Source organism: Onychomys torridus, chromosome 23, assembly GCF_903995425.1.
Source record: "Onychomys torridus chromosome 23, mOncTor1.1, whole genome shotgun sequence".
Lineage (NCBI taxonomy): Eukaryota > Metazoa > Chordata > Mammalia > Rodentia > Cricetidae > Onychomys > Onychomys torridus.
The window spans coordinates 1,417,205-1,436,238 of record NC_050465.1 but is presented as its reverse complement, the minus strand read 5'-3'; the positions used below and the strand labels follow the sequence as shown (position 1 = coordinate 1,436,238).

Below are 19,034 nucleotides of genomic sequence, written 5' to 3'. Positions count from 1 at the left end.
GCATAGGGAAGAAATGGCATCTGAAGTGCATCTCACCTCCTTATCCGTAACATGGATCCAGCATTCTGTGCTTCTGAATAGGGTTCAGCATACTTCCTGATTAATGTATTCCTGGACAGTCTGTACTTTCTGTTATAGTGAATGAGACAGACAGATGACACTGATATGGACATACACACACTCTTTTCTGCAGCTAACATTTAAAGAAGGCTGGATAGTCTACTCACTTAGCAGTCCTAACTTTTCCTACCATCTCTTGCATTTTGTTTGTTTATTTGTTTGAGACGGAGTCTCTCTATATAACCTGGAATTCACTAGGTAGATCAGGCTGGCATCAAATAGAGCCTCCCCCATCTGCTAGTATAAAAAGGTGTCTGTTACCATGCCTGCACTTCTGGCCTAGCTCTTCTTGCATTTTGTCAACATTTATTAATAGCTTACTATAGTTAATGCCCCATCTTTATCTGCAATAGTTATATTTTACATTGGAACACCATTTCTTTGTGTGTGGCCTAGAATCTCTAGTACAATGTTGAAAGGTTCCATCCAGTTCCCTAGTTTAATGCCTCAGCATTGTACTAACAGTGTGTTGAGCTCACAGTTTTTTGTTTTTTTGGTTTTTCGAGACAGGGTTTCTTTGTGTAGCTTTGCGCCTTTCCTGGATCTCACTTGGTAGCCCACCCTGGCCTTGAACTCACAGAGATCCGCCCGGCTCTGCCTCCCAGTGCTGGGATTACAGGTGTGCGCCCCACCGCCCGGCTGAGCTTGGCTTTAACACTCAGCACTCATCTTGCTCTACTTTCATGTCTCGGTTCTCTCCTTCACCACGTGCACTAGTTGCCATTTCCTTTTAGACACTGACAAATCAGTTGGAAATCTTACGGGTTTCTCCTCTACTCTTAATCTGTTTCACAATAAGTAATTTACATGGAGTTATTCTTCAGAAATCCCTATGTTTGTTTTTAATCACAGCAGGTCTATTCTTGTGTAATGCTGGCTTACAGTGGGAGTGCTCAACCTCCACACTAATGACATTTTGCTGGGTAATTCTTTGTTACTGTTCTAATTTTAGCATCCCTGGCTTTACTAACTGAATGCCAGTAGCAGCCTTCCCCTCGTGCTATCAACAAAAAATGATCTGGGTATTCCAACTATTCTCTTAGAGAACAAAACAGTCATTGAGTCAGTCATGCAGAGGCTATGGATTCCATCACTTTCTTCTACTACTTCCGTCAGACCACTGTCTTGGTTAACATTTTTCTCTGGAACCTTATCTACATTAGGATAGCCCCCATCTCTGTAGCCAATTCCCTCCCTGCCATAATTCCCAATAACTATCACAGTACATTGTGACTCTTGGACTCCACGAGACCATCCCACAACGTCTGAGGTTTTCACATCAATGATAAGATACCATTTGCCTTGTCCCCAGTGCACTGTTATTGACATTAAAGGGTTAATACTCCAGCACACAGCAAGGAGGTGCTAACAAAATACAGTAGAGTTACTTAAACCTGCACGAATACATACTTAGTCAAAAAAGATGTCTGGTTTCACTCAAGAATGCATAGGAGACCTGTGCACAGAGGCATATACTTGTAATCTTAGTGCTAAGGAAGTCTGGTGGTGGAGGGTCACAAGTGTGAGGAAAGTATAGGCTAACGAGGAAGGTGGAGGGAGAGAAGGAAGAAAGGAATACCGATGAAGTATTACAAAGTCATTAATGCTATTTAATTTTGTCCTTTAAGTACATAATTTGGTATGAAAGATGAGAAATGTGTTTGGTTCTTTATAAATATGACAGAGTAATAAGGAAAATTAAGCGGCAATTATCAAATTCTCATGTGGTATCAAACATTCAAAATGATCTGAAATGCTATTAAAACAGCTTTCTCTCTTAAAATTTTTCTTTTAAAAAATGTATATTTCATGTATGTGCATGAGTTTACCATATGTATGCAGGAGCCCACAACAGAGATCTGGAAGGGGTGTCAGGTCCCCTGGAACTGGAATTACAGATGGTTCTGAGATGCCAGGTGAGTGCTGGGAATGGACCCTGGTTCCTCTGCAAGAGTATCAAGTGATGAGCTAACCCTAGGCTTCTCTTTTTCATAAGCGGTTTGATACCTATGTAAGTCTATGAGGGGATAGATTTTTCTTTATACTTAAACCAACACAATGTGTATGCGAGCAATGCCAGTCCAAGCATGGGGATCCAATGGCTTTCTAACGGCACAGTAGAAGAGATTTTTAAAAACTGCTTCCAAACAGTGCTACTCTTCTCCCTGAATTTTTCATTTCAGATGATATGGTTTATTTCCATAAAAATATTATTTGTTAAACTGGAATGTGTATATTACTTTTGAATTGAGTATTTAAAACTTTCTTAGCCTGGTGTGGTGGTACACACCTTTAATCCCAGCACTCAGAAGGCAGAGAAAGGCAGATTTCTGAGTTCAATGCCAGCCTGGTCTATAGAGCAAGTCCTAGGCTACAGACAGGGTTTTGGAAACCCTGTTTAAAAAAAAAGAAAAACCCAAGAAAACAAAACAAAAGAAATAAAACAAAAACTTTCTTGATTTTAATTTCTAGTGGGGTAATATCAATATCCCACTTACATGAAGTTTTTTAAGGTCTTAATAATTTAAGAGTATAAAGGTGTCGAGAACAAAAAGCTTAAGAACTATTAGTCTGTCAGTCCATCTTATTGCTTTTGTGAAACGTATTTCTTACTACTCCTGAAATTCTGGTTTCGTATGTGTCCATCATCCATCCTTCTTAACTAGAATGGAAGCTCTAAAAAGCAGAGAGACCTTGCCCATCTTGTATATACAACGTTCCTAGTGCAGAAAATGGAGTAAGTTTGATGAGAGGCTGTAGTGTAGCTCAGTGGCAGAGTTACTTGCCCAACACTTGCAAAGCCCTGACTCAATCCCCAGCATTACATGCACGCACACACACACTCAATTTGATGAACAGAATGAGTTTAAGGAATGGACTGTATCTTTAAGGAACAAACACAAGAAGAATCATTTTATGGAACACACACATACTTTCAATGATGAATAATTTAAGGATGAAGGAACAGCCACTGAGGATGATGATACAGGTATGAGTCACTCGTCGATGGGGTCTGTTCTCCTTCACATGGCCTTCTAAGACAAGCTGGCCAGCTCATGTGCCAGCCACAGGTGTCAGCTCTGCTTCTTGCTAGCTGTAGCTACTTCTACCTCATGTTGGACCCTGTGTATTATCAGTACTGCTGGCCGTTTTGTATGTAGTGAGAGAGAGGCCAGAGTATGCAAGCTTACCTTCTGCACTGCAAGTGTTGCTGTGGTTCTGCTAACTGCCCCTTCTAATTTCCTGAGGATACCTGTTCCCATTGTCTGGAACTAGACTTCTACTTTTACATCTTATGAGACACTTTAGTAAGAAGGGACAGCTCTGCATTCTGTGTACATGCTAGCACTTACCTTATCCAGCAGTTCTTTTAGACAGACAGACAGACAGACAGACAACTTTAAATCAGTTTGGTTTCTTGGTCCAAAGGACAATGGAAATATTAAATAGAGAGAAAACAAAAGGAGATGGGATAAGGCTAAGATCAGTGAGCCATATACCAGAAGACACTGGTAAAGCCACAGAGGAAAACAGAGCAGAAATGCTGGTTCACAGCCAAAGATTCTGGGGTTATGTAAGATTTATGTTATTTTTACTTATGTGTTTGTGTGAATAAGTATGTGCATGTTTGAGTGTAGGTGGCAACAAAACCCCTAGAGCTGGAGTTACAGCCAATTGTGAGTGGTCAGATTCGGACGCAGTAAGTGCTCTTAAACACTGGGCCATCTCAGCCTCTCTAGAACCAGTCAGAATAGGAAGAATCAGCCACATGTTCTACAGATTGACCTAAAAACATCCATAATATACTGTAACATAATATTTGAGAGTAAGAATCAAATCAAACAATGATTACATTATTCTATCTTAAAAACAAAGGTAAACTCTAAAGCCTTACTGCTTTAAGAAAACAAACAAAAAAGTAGTAGCTAAGTAACCTAACTTTCATCCCTAGACAGGAAATAATTTCTTAAATAAAGATAAGGTGAAAGATTTTATCTCACCACTCACTCATAAATGATGGGTATTGAGGCCGTTAGAGTAAGGAAGGCATCCTACGGAGCATAAGTGGACAGTAAAGACAGTGCTCAGAGCTCTCAGACTAGCAAGGAGGACAAAATACAAGTTAACAAGTTGAAGATGGTGGCAGTTCTGACATTTCAAGACAGGTGCCCAAATGGTGGAGCCTTGTTTTAGTGGCAGGAGTGGGATGAAGGGAGAGTCTGAGACTATTCTGAGAAAAGGAAATGTTCTCAAGGATGAATGGGGCTTTGGTGTAAATGGATGAAGGAAAACAACAAGACAAAGGCACTACAAACAATCTATTTGATTATCTGACCTCACGGAGGCTGGAACAACTGCTAAGGTCTGTGAGATAGATTACAAAGATTGTCTTCAAGAAAAAGTGGAACTCAGGCTCTAGTCTAAGCCCTTTAGGGAGCAGAACACACAGGATTCTTCTGAGAAGAGTGGGTGGGTAAGGCCTGACTGGGATCAAAGCTAGGCTTTAGACTATAGTGATTAGGTAGATGGAGATGCTACGGGTTGAGAGGAAAACAAAACAAAACAAAAAAACTAGAAAACAAGGAGCAGAAAATGTGACTCAGTAGTAGAGCACTTGCCCAGGACGCCTATATGTAGCTGTGAGTTTAATGCTCAGTCCCGTCTGGTGGAAACACTGCTTTCCAGAATCAGATCACTAATAATTCAAGAGTGGAGTAAATGAATGCTGGTTGCGTGGCTCACACCAGCAATCACATTCCAGCACTCAAAAGACTGCCCCACATTCCAGACCAGCTTGAGCTACAGAGTGAAACACTATTTAAAAAATAAACCCAACTACATCCAAATGGGAATTTATTGGTTTTCAAGTTATCTCATAGTCTGCCTTCTATTTGTTCCTTAACAAAGGAGTTAAGCCAGATGCATACCTTTTCTGCTTTTTTGTCAGAAATGTCCTGCTTTTCCAAAACAGCCATGCTCTCCTTCAAGTTCTTCACAATATCTGCTGGAGATTTGTGAGACTTGCCGAACGGGAACGGCATGACGGCAGCACCAGAGGTTTCCACTGCACTCTGCCTTATAGACCTGTAATACAGCACAAAGATCATAAGAGAGAAGTAGGGCCAACAGAAGACACACTTCACATTCTAATCTGTAAATAAAGCCATAGTGGGGGCCAGAGACAGCTCAGCATCTAAGAGCATTTGCTGCTCTTCCTGAAGACAGGGCTTGGTTCCCAGCACTCACAACTATCTGATACCCTGTTCTGGCCTCCTCGGACACATGGTGTATAGACAGACATACATGCAAGCAAAACCCCCATACACATAAAATAAATTTTTTTCAAAGATTTATTTTATTTATTATGTACACAGAAGAGGGTGCCACCATGTGGGTGCTGGGAATTGAACTCAGGGCCTCTGGAAGAGCAGCCAGTGCTCTTAACCTCTGAGCCATCTCTCCAGCCCAAAATAATTTTTTTGAAAACTGAACACTCACTCTTAGCTTTTTAAGCACCATTTTATCCCCCCCCCCCCAATCTTCTGTTTGTCTAACCACCCAAACAGGTGCCTGTGGATGCTTCTGACATGTACGGCAGCAGAATGTACATCTGACAGGGCAACCACTACTATTGGATCCAATGCTAAGTACTTTAATCATTCAGATGAGGTTAGTAAGGTTGACAATCTGGCTCAAGGTAAAACAAGCTCCAGTTCCTACCGACCTTGTCCTTAATTGTAATACTATGCCTCCAATTGACAGTGTCTATTCTACAGCTGAGGAAAGCAAGACAAAAAGCCAGAGATGGAGCTCAACTAAATAGCAGCAGCAGGAGCAAATATGCGCTTATCCCAGAGATTATGTTGCTCCACAAAAACACCCCAGCAGCCTTGTCTGATGTGCATGTACTTCTTTGGATCTGAGTATCTCAGAGCTGGAGGGAACCTTGACAACACCTTATGTCAGTCTCCATCAGATCCTTGAGGGTGTTCCATCATGGACTTTCTGCTCTTCTAGTGCAGATGTGACCATCCTTGATCAAAGGTTTGTGATGGGTTGTAGTAGTGGAAACATTTCAACTATACAAATCACAATGTTGCTTTATCTGAAGAAGGGCTACAGCTATCTAAAAGCTACCGCAAAGAAACTCAAGAGGACAGCCTAGCCCACTCATAATTTCAGCACCTGGGAGGGAGGCAGGAGAAGCTAGACTGATTCTCACAGAAGCTCCAGGCAGTCAGGGCTACAGAGTGAGCTGCTGTCAAAACAAACAATGCATGGTAACATGTTGGAAGTCACTGGTTTTTTTTGTTTGCTTTTTCATTAAAAGGACTGAAAAGAAGAGCTGGGAGTGGGTATAGCTCAGTGGTAGAAAACGGGTCTATTATTTGCAAATATTTGCAAAACCCTGGGTTCAATTCCCAGTGATGGGAAAAATAAATAAAAATTTCAAAGTTGAACCAAAGGCATTAATGGACATTAAATAAGTTCATATCAAATATAATACTGCAGCCTAGTTTTGTGATTTTCTTTGGAAACATGCATATTACATTAATACCTCCACTGCACGGCGTCTTAACACTTCCTTTGACTTTTGATGATTCGTTTGAAAATTTTGAACTTTTCCCCCCAATATGACAGAAAAATGCATATCTGTTTACAAAGAACAAATAGGGTAAAGAACATGTAGGTTTGCTGCTTAATATTAAGCCTACAATTAAATCATAAATACATTATTTCTCAACAAGTTTTTTTTTTTTTTTCTTTTTCTTTTTTTTTTTTCTAGTTTTTGTTTTTAGAGAGAGGGTTTCTCTGTGTAGCTTTGCACCTTTCCTGGGACTCGCTCTGTAGACCAGGCTGTACTTTAACTCACAGAGATCTGCCTGGCTCTGCCTCCGAGTGCTGGGATTAAAGGTGTGCGCCACCACTGCCCAGCTCAAATCCTATTCTGAGCCAGGTGGGGTGAGGGTGGTGGTAGTGGTGGTGGTGGTGGGGTGAGGGTGGTGGTGGTGGTGGTGGTAGTGGTGGTGGTGGGGTGAGGGTAGTGGTGGTGGTGGTGGTGGTGGTGGTGGGGTGAGAGTAGTGGTGGTGGTGGTGGAGGTGGTGGTGGTGGTGGTGGTGGTGGTGGTGTGAGGGTAGTGGTGGTGGAGGTGGTAGTGGTGGTGGTGGGGTGAGGGTAGTGGTGGTAGTGGTAGTGGTGGTGGTGGTGGTGTGGTGGTGGTGGTGGTGGGGTGAGGGTGGTGGTGGTGTGGCGGTGGTGCTGGTGGGGTGAGGGTGGTGGTGTGGCGGTGGTGGTGGTGGGGTGGTGGTGGTGGAGGCGGTGGTGGTGGAGGTGGTAGTGGTGGTGGTGGAGGTGGTGGTGGTGGTGGTGGAGGTGGTGGTGGTGGTGGTGGTGGAGGTGGTGGTGGAGGTGGTGGTGGTGGAGGCGGTGGTGGTGGTGGAGGTGGTGTAGTAACACCTTTAATCCCAGCACTCCAGAGGCAGAAGCAGGTGGGTCTCTAAGTTTGAGGCTAGCCTGGTCTACAGAGTGAGTTCCAGGACAGCCAGGGCTACACAGAGAAATCCTGTGGTGGGGGGAAAACAAAACAAACCCCCACCCCCCAAAAAACTCAAATCCTATTTTGATCAAATTAAAATGATATCTTCATTAACCAAAGAAACAGTTTAACACATGTCCTTCATCATGGGTTCTCACAACTCAAATCCACTTCTAAGCATCTTTTTTAAATAAGAAGTTGTGGGTGACTGCTATGCTGTCTCTGATTCCCGATCATTTTCTTCTACCATTCCCTTAAACCCTTTTTTTGGCGTAGGAGCAAACTGGCTATCTCTGCATACACAAAAGGACACATAATACAGTCTCTGAAAAGATTATCTTTCTGTACCTGCATTCTGTATCTGGAATTGTGCAGGAAGTGCTATGGAGCTATGCAAATGTTTTCGGCTCTGGCTAGACCATGGAAGAGGTGATTAGGTTAAAGGAGGTTTAACAGAGTCCTATAGGGTGTTGGTCACAACACAAAACACAGCTGCCAGGGAGATCATGTATATAAAATTCCTCTGTTCAGGAAAGGTTATGAAATAATTCTTCTTCTTAATTGATCTACCAAACAAGAACATAAAAACAAATCCAATGTACTGACATGTACTCAAGAGAACAAGCAGATATTCCACGAAGGACCCAATCACATCAGGAAACTTACTCATGATGGACAAAACTCCTTTATATATTATCATTAAGTTTTTAAAACTCAAGCTAGAGTAAAAGTATAGGTGCCTATTTGTGACAGTAATCAGTGATGTGTGCTTGAATCCTAAGGATCTGGAGGCCAAGGGCGATTTGAAAAGGGTGGTACAATTTAACACATCACTTCGTGCCACAGGGAACGTGTCGAGCACTGGAGGCTCAGCTTGGGACTGCATCTGCTACTTCCTGCTTTGCCTTCTTTTTCCCACCAGTGGCCTTCCTCTGCATTTATTACTTTTCTGAAATTAATTCAATGACTCATCTTTGCTCTGATGTTAATGTCCTTCAAGGTTCTGGCTGTCTCCCTTGCCCTCATTTGCTCTGTCAGCCTCATCTATAGTTTCAACAACCGATACGTGCATGTCATCCTAACACCCAACTCTGTCATGTCATCCTAACACCCAACTCTCACCCAGCAAGGCCTGCTTCTTGATTCTTGTGACACAGCATCCCACCCCATTCCATCACAACACTTGGCCATGATAGCAGACGCCACTTGCTTAACTCTCCCATATGATCAGATCACAATTTTGAGTCAATTCTATTTTGTAAATCTCTTTTTTTAGGACTCTCGCCATTCTTCATATACGCCAGAGGCTGCAATGGAATCAACAGTTCTCGTAGGACCTGGTATGAGAACTCGTATGCTGCAAACTTAATCCTCCATGCACATAATGAGGCTGAAACTTAAATGGGAGGTTTTCATGTCATGAGGATGGAGCCTCACATGCCTTTTTTATAAGAGTTTGCACTTTCTTTTGCATGTGAGGATACAGACCTCACCACTTGTTCAGCCTAGAAACCTGTTATGGGATTTAGCCTCCGGAACTGTCACAGCAGTACACAATAGAGTAAGACATGGATGATAAGAGTGTTGGTTGTCATGATGACTGAGGCATTACCTGACCTATGAAAAAAGTACTGCCATTGTTGAAAAGGAAGCATTGTTTTTTGGTTGGTGTCCACATAAGCCTAATCCTGTAAATTTGCATATTCTTAGATGAGGTATAAGTGAGAATAATGAATATTTCCTATCTGTTGCCATATCTAAGTCCATCACTTAGAAATAAACATCTAGCTTTTAAAGAAACGGTTCTATTGTTCATTCTGTGAAACTCTACCATTAAGGTTTACCTAAGGAACAATGAGAAGCTATTAGTGGGTCAAAATGTATTCTCTTAATTTCTTGCTTTTATATTTGTACTTGTTTACACTGGTATCCACCCTCTTCCCCCAAATAGATGGGCAACCAGAAGATACTAGAAATGATCACTTCTGCTTGAAACTTTACTAAAAAAATATCCACACCAAGTTAGGACTGTTAGGTACTACCACTTTGGCAATTGGATTGCTCTGGTTTATGCACCACACTCCTATTTACCCACATGCTAATAAATACTGAAAAAAAAATCAGACGACCCATAAGTCAGTATCAGGACACATTCATTCAATAATATATCCTACCAACTTAAGGCATCTCATCTAGTGCTTGCTTTACAGACAAATTTCTGGTGTGCATGGATGTGGGTGTGTGTTTTGGAGACAATAATGAAAACTGCTAAATGACAACACATTCCTAGACAGCTGACTTCATAAAACTCTATATTAACATATGTGTGAGATCTGACTCATCAACCTGGTGGTCAAATGCAAACAGTAAAAATGGGGGGGGGGGATAAAGCCACACATTGTAAGGTGATTGCATCCCAAGGGCCATTAGGGTCCCCGATTAAGTGTGCAGTCATGGAAAGTGTGAATGCAGTATAAACTCTTATGACCCAATCCTATACTACCATGGTTAATGCTACTTTATACATGGTAGTATATAATCCATGGATTTTTAAAGACGGTCTGAGACTAGAGTCAAATCTTGATTTTACCGGACCTCAACTTAACACTAAGCACCCTTCCCTTACATATGAAATGTGAAAAACAGCAGCTACTAATGTGATATACAAATAAAAATACTTCAAACATGGACTGGAGAGATGGCTGAAAGGTTAGGAGCCCTGGCTGCTCTTCTAAAGGTCCTGAATTCAATTCCCAGCAACCACATGGTGGCTCACAACCATCTGTAATGAGATCTGGTGCCCTCTTCTGGCCCGCAGGCATACATGCAGGCAGAACACTGTATACATAATAAATAAATACATCTTTAAAAAAAAATACTTCAAACACAAGTATTTCCATTTGCACATCACGGGCTGGAGAGATGGGTCAGTGATTAAGAGCATGTGCTGCTCCTCCAGGACTGGAGTTCAATTCTCATCACCATACCAGGTGGTTCACAAGTACCCATAACTCCATCTCCAAGGGCATCTGAAACCCTTGGCCTCTGTCAGCATGTGCACTCATGTATGCATGTGAACACACACAACAGAGGCATACATATAATTCAAAAAATAATAAAAAATTTAATCTGTACACACTGTAAAGTAGCTGTTGTTTGAAACACATAAAAAAATTTGAATAGAAGAGGCTAGCTACCTACCCTTGCCTCTAAACTCTGATTCATGACTAATTCCAGAATAAAAACAAATAGGTTATTATCTATTACAGTGTAACAAAGCGAGAGTGTATATCCTCCCCTTTTGTGCTTGTAACTAGAAAAAACTCCTTTCACCTTTTGGAAGGAAGGTAGGCCTTCCTTTCTCAAATAAAATTAAAATTAAACCAGGTAGATCTTTAAGAAGCCCGCTGAAGCCTTGGTTAATTACCAAAGCCACCAGAAGCGTTAACTCTAAAATAACTATACCAAAACTAAACCAAATCTCAGGAGACACTGGATTGAGTGGGTTTGGCAACTAATAGAGACTTTTCAGGCCTAGGCATGGTAGCCTACACATTTAATCCTAGAACTTGAGAGGTAGATGTAGTAACTTTGAGATCAGCCTACATAGTCTCTGTCTCTCTCTGTCTCTCTGTCTCTGTCTCTGTCTCTGTCTCTCTCTCTCTCACACACACACACACACACACACACACACACTCACGGGTGGGGAGGGTTGGTTCTTTCCTGGCCAATGCTAATTAATAATTAACACTTGACAGTGAAATTTTACAGCCTAGATAAGAACTGGATTGTGGTAGGAATGGCCACAGTCGCAAGAATATTTAAAACAATGTAGCACTTCTCCTAACTGTTGCTTCTCTGTCTAACCTCTATTTCCACCTAATGACTTAGCATTTCATTCAATAAAGCTGACTTCACCAAGATTACAAAACTCCTCTCTAGGCTCCTCTCCCTTACTCTAGGCTTTTGTTACACTCACTTTGACATTTCTAGATTGAACCCAGATATTTTCCACATTTTGCACACAAATAACCCAAACACCATGGCTTTCTTTTCTTTTATCCACGTCTGTACAAATGACATCGGATTACAAAGGCTCAGATCAAGGTGTATGGCTATCCACACCTACAATCCCCACTGTTCAGGAGGAGGCAGCGGAACCATGAGTTTGCAGTCAGCCTTGTCTCAAAAACAAAAATGGCGCTGGGAGTGTGCCTCACTGACACAGTACTTGTTCAGCTTGCAATGCAGCCCTGGGTTCAAATCCCAGGGCTAAAAAGGTAAACAAACAAGCATTTAAAATGCAAGAATGCGTGCACACACACCCACCCGCTCACCTTTTGTTGTTTCCAAAAAAGCCTTCTCTCCTTATCTTTCCAGATCTTATATAACCTGACATCAATGTGTATATGTGTTGTATTCATGTTTGAATGTGTGGTGAGTACATGTGTGTGCATTCATAAAGGCCTGCAGTTGATGATGTAGGGACTCATACTTAATGCTCTTCAACTTTATTCACAGAAGCCCAGAGCTCACTGATAAGGCTAGTCTTACTAGCCAGCTTGCTCTGCAAATCCTCCTGCCGCAGGGATCCAAACCTGGAATTCCAGGGAGGCCACCTCAGCCACCCAGCATTTATGTGCAGCGTGGGACCTGAAGGCCAGTCCTCACTGTGCTTGCACGGCAGCTCTTTCATCACTGAGCCGTCTCCCCAGGCCTTGTATCATACATATAAATAGAGTATTTCTTCTAATTCTTGAAACATCAGAGTGCTGTTCTGATACTTCCTTCCTAAGACAGATCCTATTTGATTTCTAGTCTATTCTATATAATATGACTAAGAGGGCTCAAAAAGCACTAGCTGAAGCTGAGACTGGGGTTATGTACCTGTAATCCTAGCATTTGGAAGCAGAATCAGGGGAACTGCTACCAATTCAAGGCTAGTTGCTGTACATATGGAGTTCCAAGCCAGACAGGATAATATGGCAAGACTCTGCTCTCACCCCAACGAAAAGACAGAGGAAAAAAAAACAAAAAACAAAAAACAAAAAACCAAAAAAAACCACACAACTGAATGGCTTTCCAAATATCATTAAGTCAGAAAAGGAGAAGACCTGGGCATTACGAATTAGGTCCTGGGGGGAGGACAGGGGAACCCATGGCTGATGTATAAAATTAAAACACATAATAATAATAATAATAATAATAATAATAATAATTAAAAAAAAAAAGAATTAGGTCCTAACCAACTTTTTACAATACTTATCAGCCTATCGAGTATCTTACATGTTATAAACATCTATTCATTATTTATCAATAATCTTAGGAATATCCCACTCTTAAATCTAAAAACTCCCTTATCTATAGTTTATGTACAAAGATACTGACATTTCTTTAAATCAGTCAGAGTAGAATTCTCAAAACTAGAGCCAAATGCTGGGAAATCTGGAATTATTTAAATAAAAATGTTTACTGGGCAGTAGTGGCATATGCCTTCAATCCCGGCACTCGGAGGCAGAGGCAGGTGAAATCTCTGAGTTTGAGTCCAGCCTGATCTACAGAATGAATTCAAGGACAGCCAGAGCTACACAGAAAAACCAGCCCTCACTCTCAACCCCCCTGCAAAAAACACAAGTTTAAAATATAAAACTACGCATATACTATAATCCTACTTGTGATATTTATGTGGGGGAGAGGAGGTATGCATGGGAATGCTACAGCATACATGTATTACAAGTCAGAGGACAACTTGAAGGAGTAAATTCTCTTTATCATATGACTCAAACTCGATCACCAGGCCTGGCAGCCAAGTGACCCCACACACTAACCTGCTGTGGATATCGCTCTGTGTAAATAAAGTGCTGTTTGGCCAGTGGCCAGGCAGGAAGTATAGGCGGGACAAGAGAGAAGAGAATTCTGGGAAGTAGAAGGCTGGGGAGAGACACCGCCAGCCCCCGCCATGACAAGCAACATGTAAAGACACTGGTAAGCCACAAGCCACGTGGCAAAGTATAGACTAATAGAAATGGGTTAATTTAAGATAGAAGTAGATAACAAGAAGCCTGCCACGGCCATACAGTTTCTAAACAATGTAAGTTTCTGTGTGCTTTCTTGGTTGGGTCTGAGTGACTGTGGGACTGGTGGGTGAGAGAGATTTGTCCTGACTGGGCCAGGCAGGACAACTCTAACTACACTAACCCATCTTGCTAGCCTTCCAACTGTGATCTTTACATTCAGAGGCATATGCTGGCTGAAAAGAACACAAAAGCATAGTAATAGGTGATAAGAACTACCGGTTTTCATTAAAGTTAGAAATTTATCGTGTACAACATAACTTCTACAAAAAGATTTGTATGTGTGAAGGTATCCATAGAAGCCAGAAGAGGGTATCAGATCCCCCTGGTGGTGGCTGCTAGGTGCTAGGAAGTGAATGTAAGTCCTCTAGAAGAGCAGGAAGCACCCTTAATCAATGAGCCATCTTTCTAACCTATATGTAACATTGATATAGTAATTATTTCAAGATCATTTCTCACTAGAAGGAACTAGAGAAATACTAATGAAAGAGTGGAAAATAGGCAACAATGGGCCTGGGACATGCCAAAACAGATGTACAGGCCTAGGATTTCAGGTCACTTTGGGCGTAAAAATAAAATAATACTAATGCATTGACATGTAATAATGCACTGACATGCAAATTAAACACCTGCATATACAAAATATATATTTAAAAGCAATACAAGTAAGCCGGGCGGTGGTGGCACACACCTTTAATCCCAGCACTTGAGGCAGGCAGATCTCTGTGAGTTCAAGGCCAGCCTGGTCTACAGAGTGAGTTCCAGGAAAGGCGCAAAGCTACACAGAGAAACCCTATCTCACAAAAAAACAAAACAAAACAAAAAAAGCAATACAAGTACAACAGTGAAATTCATTATAAGTATGAGCAAGGCTGGGGAGGTAACTGAGTTGAAGAACCTGCAGCTGAACCCTGTGGACAGCAAGGTGGAGTGGGAACTGGACACAGGAGAAGCTCCTGTGAGTCCTGGCATAAGTGACCCTCACACATAAGCACATACAAAGAAACAACAGTTAAAAAAAAAAAAAAAAGTACTAAAAACCTTAGGGCTCAAGCCAGGCAGTAAGGGTGAAACCTTTAATCTAGCACCCAGGAGGCAGAGGCAGGCGATCTCTGAGTTCCGGTCTACAGAGTGAGTTCTAGGACAGCCGGTGCTACACAGAGAAACCCTGTCTTGAAAAACCAAAGAGGGGGTGGGGGGAGAGATAAATAAAAAGGAAGCAATATCACATTTATTCTTCCTTTTTTGTACAGTCCATTATTTCAGGCCTGACAAAGTTCTTTAAAGACAATCCACAGCTAATAAACTACTGTAATCTTTGCTGGGTTACATTAACACAATGGTTCTAACAACACTTACCAGGGTCATTAAGCCCTAGCCAACTGTACTGTGTCTTAGGTACAGTATAGTCTCCCTGGAGTCCCTGAGTGAGTGGAGACAAGAATCTGAAATCTCATCCTCTTCACAGCCAGTCTGAGTCACTGAGTTGATGTCAGCTTCCTGGCCTTTATAAAAATTGAGGAAATGATTCCTGACCTGCCCTCCTAGAAATCGGTTCCTAAGAAATGACTAAACAAAGGGCTATCTGGTCAGAGAAAGTTCTGTATACCAACTGAAGCCATGGGAGAGCGTGAAAGGAATTCAGATAAGCAGCATTTTGAGACTATCAAAATAAGTTTATGACTATAACCCCAGCACTTTGTGGGCTGAGGCAGGAGATCACAAGTTCAAGCCAGTCTGGCCTAGAGTAAATTCCCAGGTCTATAGACCTAAAGCATGAGACCATCTCAACAAAAGCTTTGAGCTCCCTCGGCTTTCCACCCCTCTAACCAATTCCTTTGACCCTATTACCCACTATCTTTTCTCATGGATCTGTGAAATACTGTGCACCTCCCTTTTATTTTTACAAATATGCTCTCGTCTGTCATCTGTACATCAACTTAATATCACCTAATGTACAAGGTTTTCATTTTCTTTAAAATTTCATCTATGTGTGAATGTGAAGTTCCAGGTCAGTTTGAAAAAAACTGTCTAAAAAAACCAACGAACCAACCAACCGACCGACTGACCGACCCAACAGACAAATGTCACCAAAGAGTACTTACTTACTGTTAACAGGTAAAACTATACTGTCTAATTTTGTTATTTTATCATAATTTTATACTTTCACTCTGTTTTCTGTTTTCTTCCATCCTACTCCTTCTAAAGGCTGGTGTAACTCACATTAAGATGATTTCTCAACCTACCGATGAGACCTGAAATAAGCAAAACAAAGATTGGAAATCCTTCTGAAGGTCTAGAAAAATGGCTCAGAAGTTAAGAACCCACACTGCTCCCCTACAGAACCCCAGCTCAGCTCCTAATACTTATGTCAGGAGCGGGGAGAATATGATCACATCTTCTGGCCTCAGCAGACACTGACACATATATGGCATACACATGCATATTATACATGTGTGCATACATGTATACACACACCAAGTAAATAAATGGAAATAAAAACAAAAACAATTCTTTTTTTTTGTTTTTTTTGTTTTTTTGTTTTTTTTGTTTTTTCGAGACAGGGTTTCTCTGTGTAGCTCTGCACCTTTCCTGGATCTCACTCTGTAGGCCAGGCTGGCCTCAAACTCACAGAGATCCACCTGCCTCTGCCTCCTGAGTGCTGGGATTAAAGGTGTGCGCCACTACCGCCCGGCCAAAAACAATTCTTTAAAAGTCAATCTGAAAAAGCTTTGACAGATTTCTTTTTCATATGCTGGACTTCTCAACCAACCATAGAGATTTTATATAATGAGCCTGGAAATTATATATTACAAACTATTATTTATAAACATCTGTAATACATGACTGGTTTCTTTGATTTTTTTAAATCAATAAAAATGATTCATAGATATAATAAGGAATTAAAGCTACAGTATTGTTATTTTAGAAATAATTTCAAAAATGTGAATTTCAACTATTTCTAAACAAATCAGTAGTATACTTTTAGTAGGTAAACCAATGCCCACATTTAAGAAAGAAAAACCAAAAAAAAGAGAGAGAGAGAGAGAGAAAGAAAGAAAAGAAAAGAGAAAAAAATGAAAAGCTGGGCACAGGGTGGTACATGCCTTTAATCCCAGCACTCAGGAGGATATCTGTGAATCTCTACCTCGTGAGTTCCAGGACAGCCAGAACTACACAGCGAAACAAACAAAGAAACTTGGGGCTGGAGAGATTGACCCAGCAGTTAAGAGCACTTGCTGCTCTTGCAGAAGATTCAGATTCAGTTCCCAGCACCACAGTGTAGCTCACAATCATCTGCAACTTCAGCTCCAGGGACTCTAACACCTTCTTTAGGTGCCAAGAGCCACCAGGCAGCCACATAGTACATACACATAATACACATGTAGGCAAAATACTCATACACATGAAATAAAAAAGAATGAGACACTGGGCCAATGAGATGACTCAGTGGGTAAAGGCACTTGTCACCAATCCTGACAAGCCCATGTGTCATCCAAAGAACCCACACAGTAGAAGCTTCTGCAAGCTGTCCTTTGGCCTGTGCATATACAAAGTGAGATCGATGTAATAAAGTAGTGAAGAAATTTATTTATTAAAAAAAGAGAGAAGTATTCATGTTCCTTCAAGAAAGGAACTGCAATCTACCTTTTTTCAAGGTAAACTTCTTACTTGCTCTGCCTGCCACAAGGCTGTGCAAACACAGTCCATATGATCATGGGCAAACACCATGGTCTCGCCCACATTTTTGTAAATAAGAACAGCAAATAGCCCTGCCCTTTAGAAAGCGGATTCCTGAAGAAGGATGCAATAATCAAACTTGACCGTAACAGATGAGAAAAACCTGAAACAAATTTCAAGTATGGTCAGACAGAACTACCTTTTAGAAGATTTTTTTTAAAAAATATATTGAAGAAGTAATAGTGTATTAGAAACGTGTGACTTTAAAAAGCCATACCTGCAAAGGCAATTTCTAAAATTTGTCTTTAGTCATTCTAATGAAAAAGTGTATTTTTAAAAAGAACTTAAACTCACGGCTTTAATGTCTACAGACTCAGACATACACTTGGGAAGTCGCTCTCCTTCAGGGTCTGGCATTACTATTTTTGTTCTGGCCAAATGCCCACAAAGCACAAACATACTGCAAAACCTGCCCAGGCTGCAGCACCATAGCTACAGATTCACACATTTGTTTTCTTTTTAACTACCTGAAGGCTGTCAAATAGTGGTATTTAGTGTAAATAAACTTGTTTCAGCAAAAATATTTGGAGAAAGAATGTACAACTGCATGGTACTTTAGACTTAAGATCTCAACCTTCCTAATGCTCTGGCCCTTAAATACAGTTCCTCATGTTGTGGTGACCCCCAGCCATACAATTATTTTCATTGCTACTTTATAACTGCAATTTTATTACTGTTACAAATCATAATCTGATATGCGTCCCCAAAGGGGTCGCAACCCAAAGTTTGAGAACTATTTAGGTAGAACCACATCCTACCCAAGACAACCTTTCTCCTACCCAGACACCACATCCTTTCTACCCTCCATGTCAACACATTAACTGGCATATGAAGGCTTGATCCTAGGTTGAGAGAAGAGTTCTCAATGAAACAATGAGGTTAACAGTGTTTAACATCAGAGGAAGCAACTAGATCTTGCAGCTGTCACTAGCTGCCAGGATCACACAGAAGCTGGTGGTTGCTTGTGCTTTTCTGGAGGAAATAAAACGTTCTACCACATACTAACAACTCAGCTCAAGGATCTAGAAAGATGAGATCATGGTATGAACTAGAATAAGGAGAGGTATACACAAAGCAGACTTCAAATCTACAGAACACCAACAAACAACCCATTACTATATCCTAAGTAAAAAACCCTTACCAGTACCAAGTTCAGAGGACAAGCAAGGCATACTGCACACTAAAGGCAGGTATCAAGGTGAAGATGCTCCCTGAACCAGCTCTTAGACACTGATACTTTTGTTTTTATAAATAAAATTGTTTTTATTTATTTGTTTGATTTTGACTACATGCATGTCTGTGTGAGGGTGTCAGATCTTGGAGTTACAGACAGTTGTCAGCTGCTATATGGGTGCTGGGAATTGAAACTAGGTCCTAAGGAAGAGCAGTTGGTGCTCTTAATCACTGAACCATCTCTCCAGCCTGGTTTATTTTTTTTTAACTCTTCCAAATATTGAGACTATTTGTTAAAGTGTCTGAATAATCGTGGTTTGAACAGGAAGTCACACTGATTAAAACTGGATTCCCACTGATATTCTAGGAGTGAAGCAAATAGGGTAAG

At 41.1% G+C, this 19,034-nt stretch overlaps 1 protein-coding gene across 2 annotated transcripts in view; it reads right to left on the bottom strand.

Moving 5' to 3' along the window:
* Window positions 1–19,034, bottom strand: part of Cab39 (calcium binding protein 39) — a 78,387-nt gene that overhangs the window by 39,252 nt on the left and 20,101 nt on the right. Inside the window, exons 1-2 of one of the 2 annotated variants that reach the window (XM_036173322.1) lie at window positions 5,049–5,096; window positions 37–129 (exon numbers count right to left, since the gene is read on the bottom strand). Coding sequence is in view for 1 of the 2 variants with exons in the window: in XM_036173321.1 (XP_036029214.1) it covers window positions 5,049–5,162 (114 nt within the window). In the remaining variant the exon portion in view is untranslated. Of the gene's footprint in view, window positions 1–36; window positions 130–5,048; window positions 5,206–19,034 lie in introns of those variants that run through there. The other variant, XM_036173321.1, reaches the window with a different exon arrangement.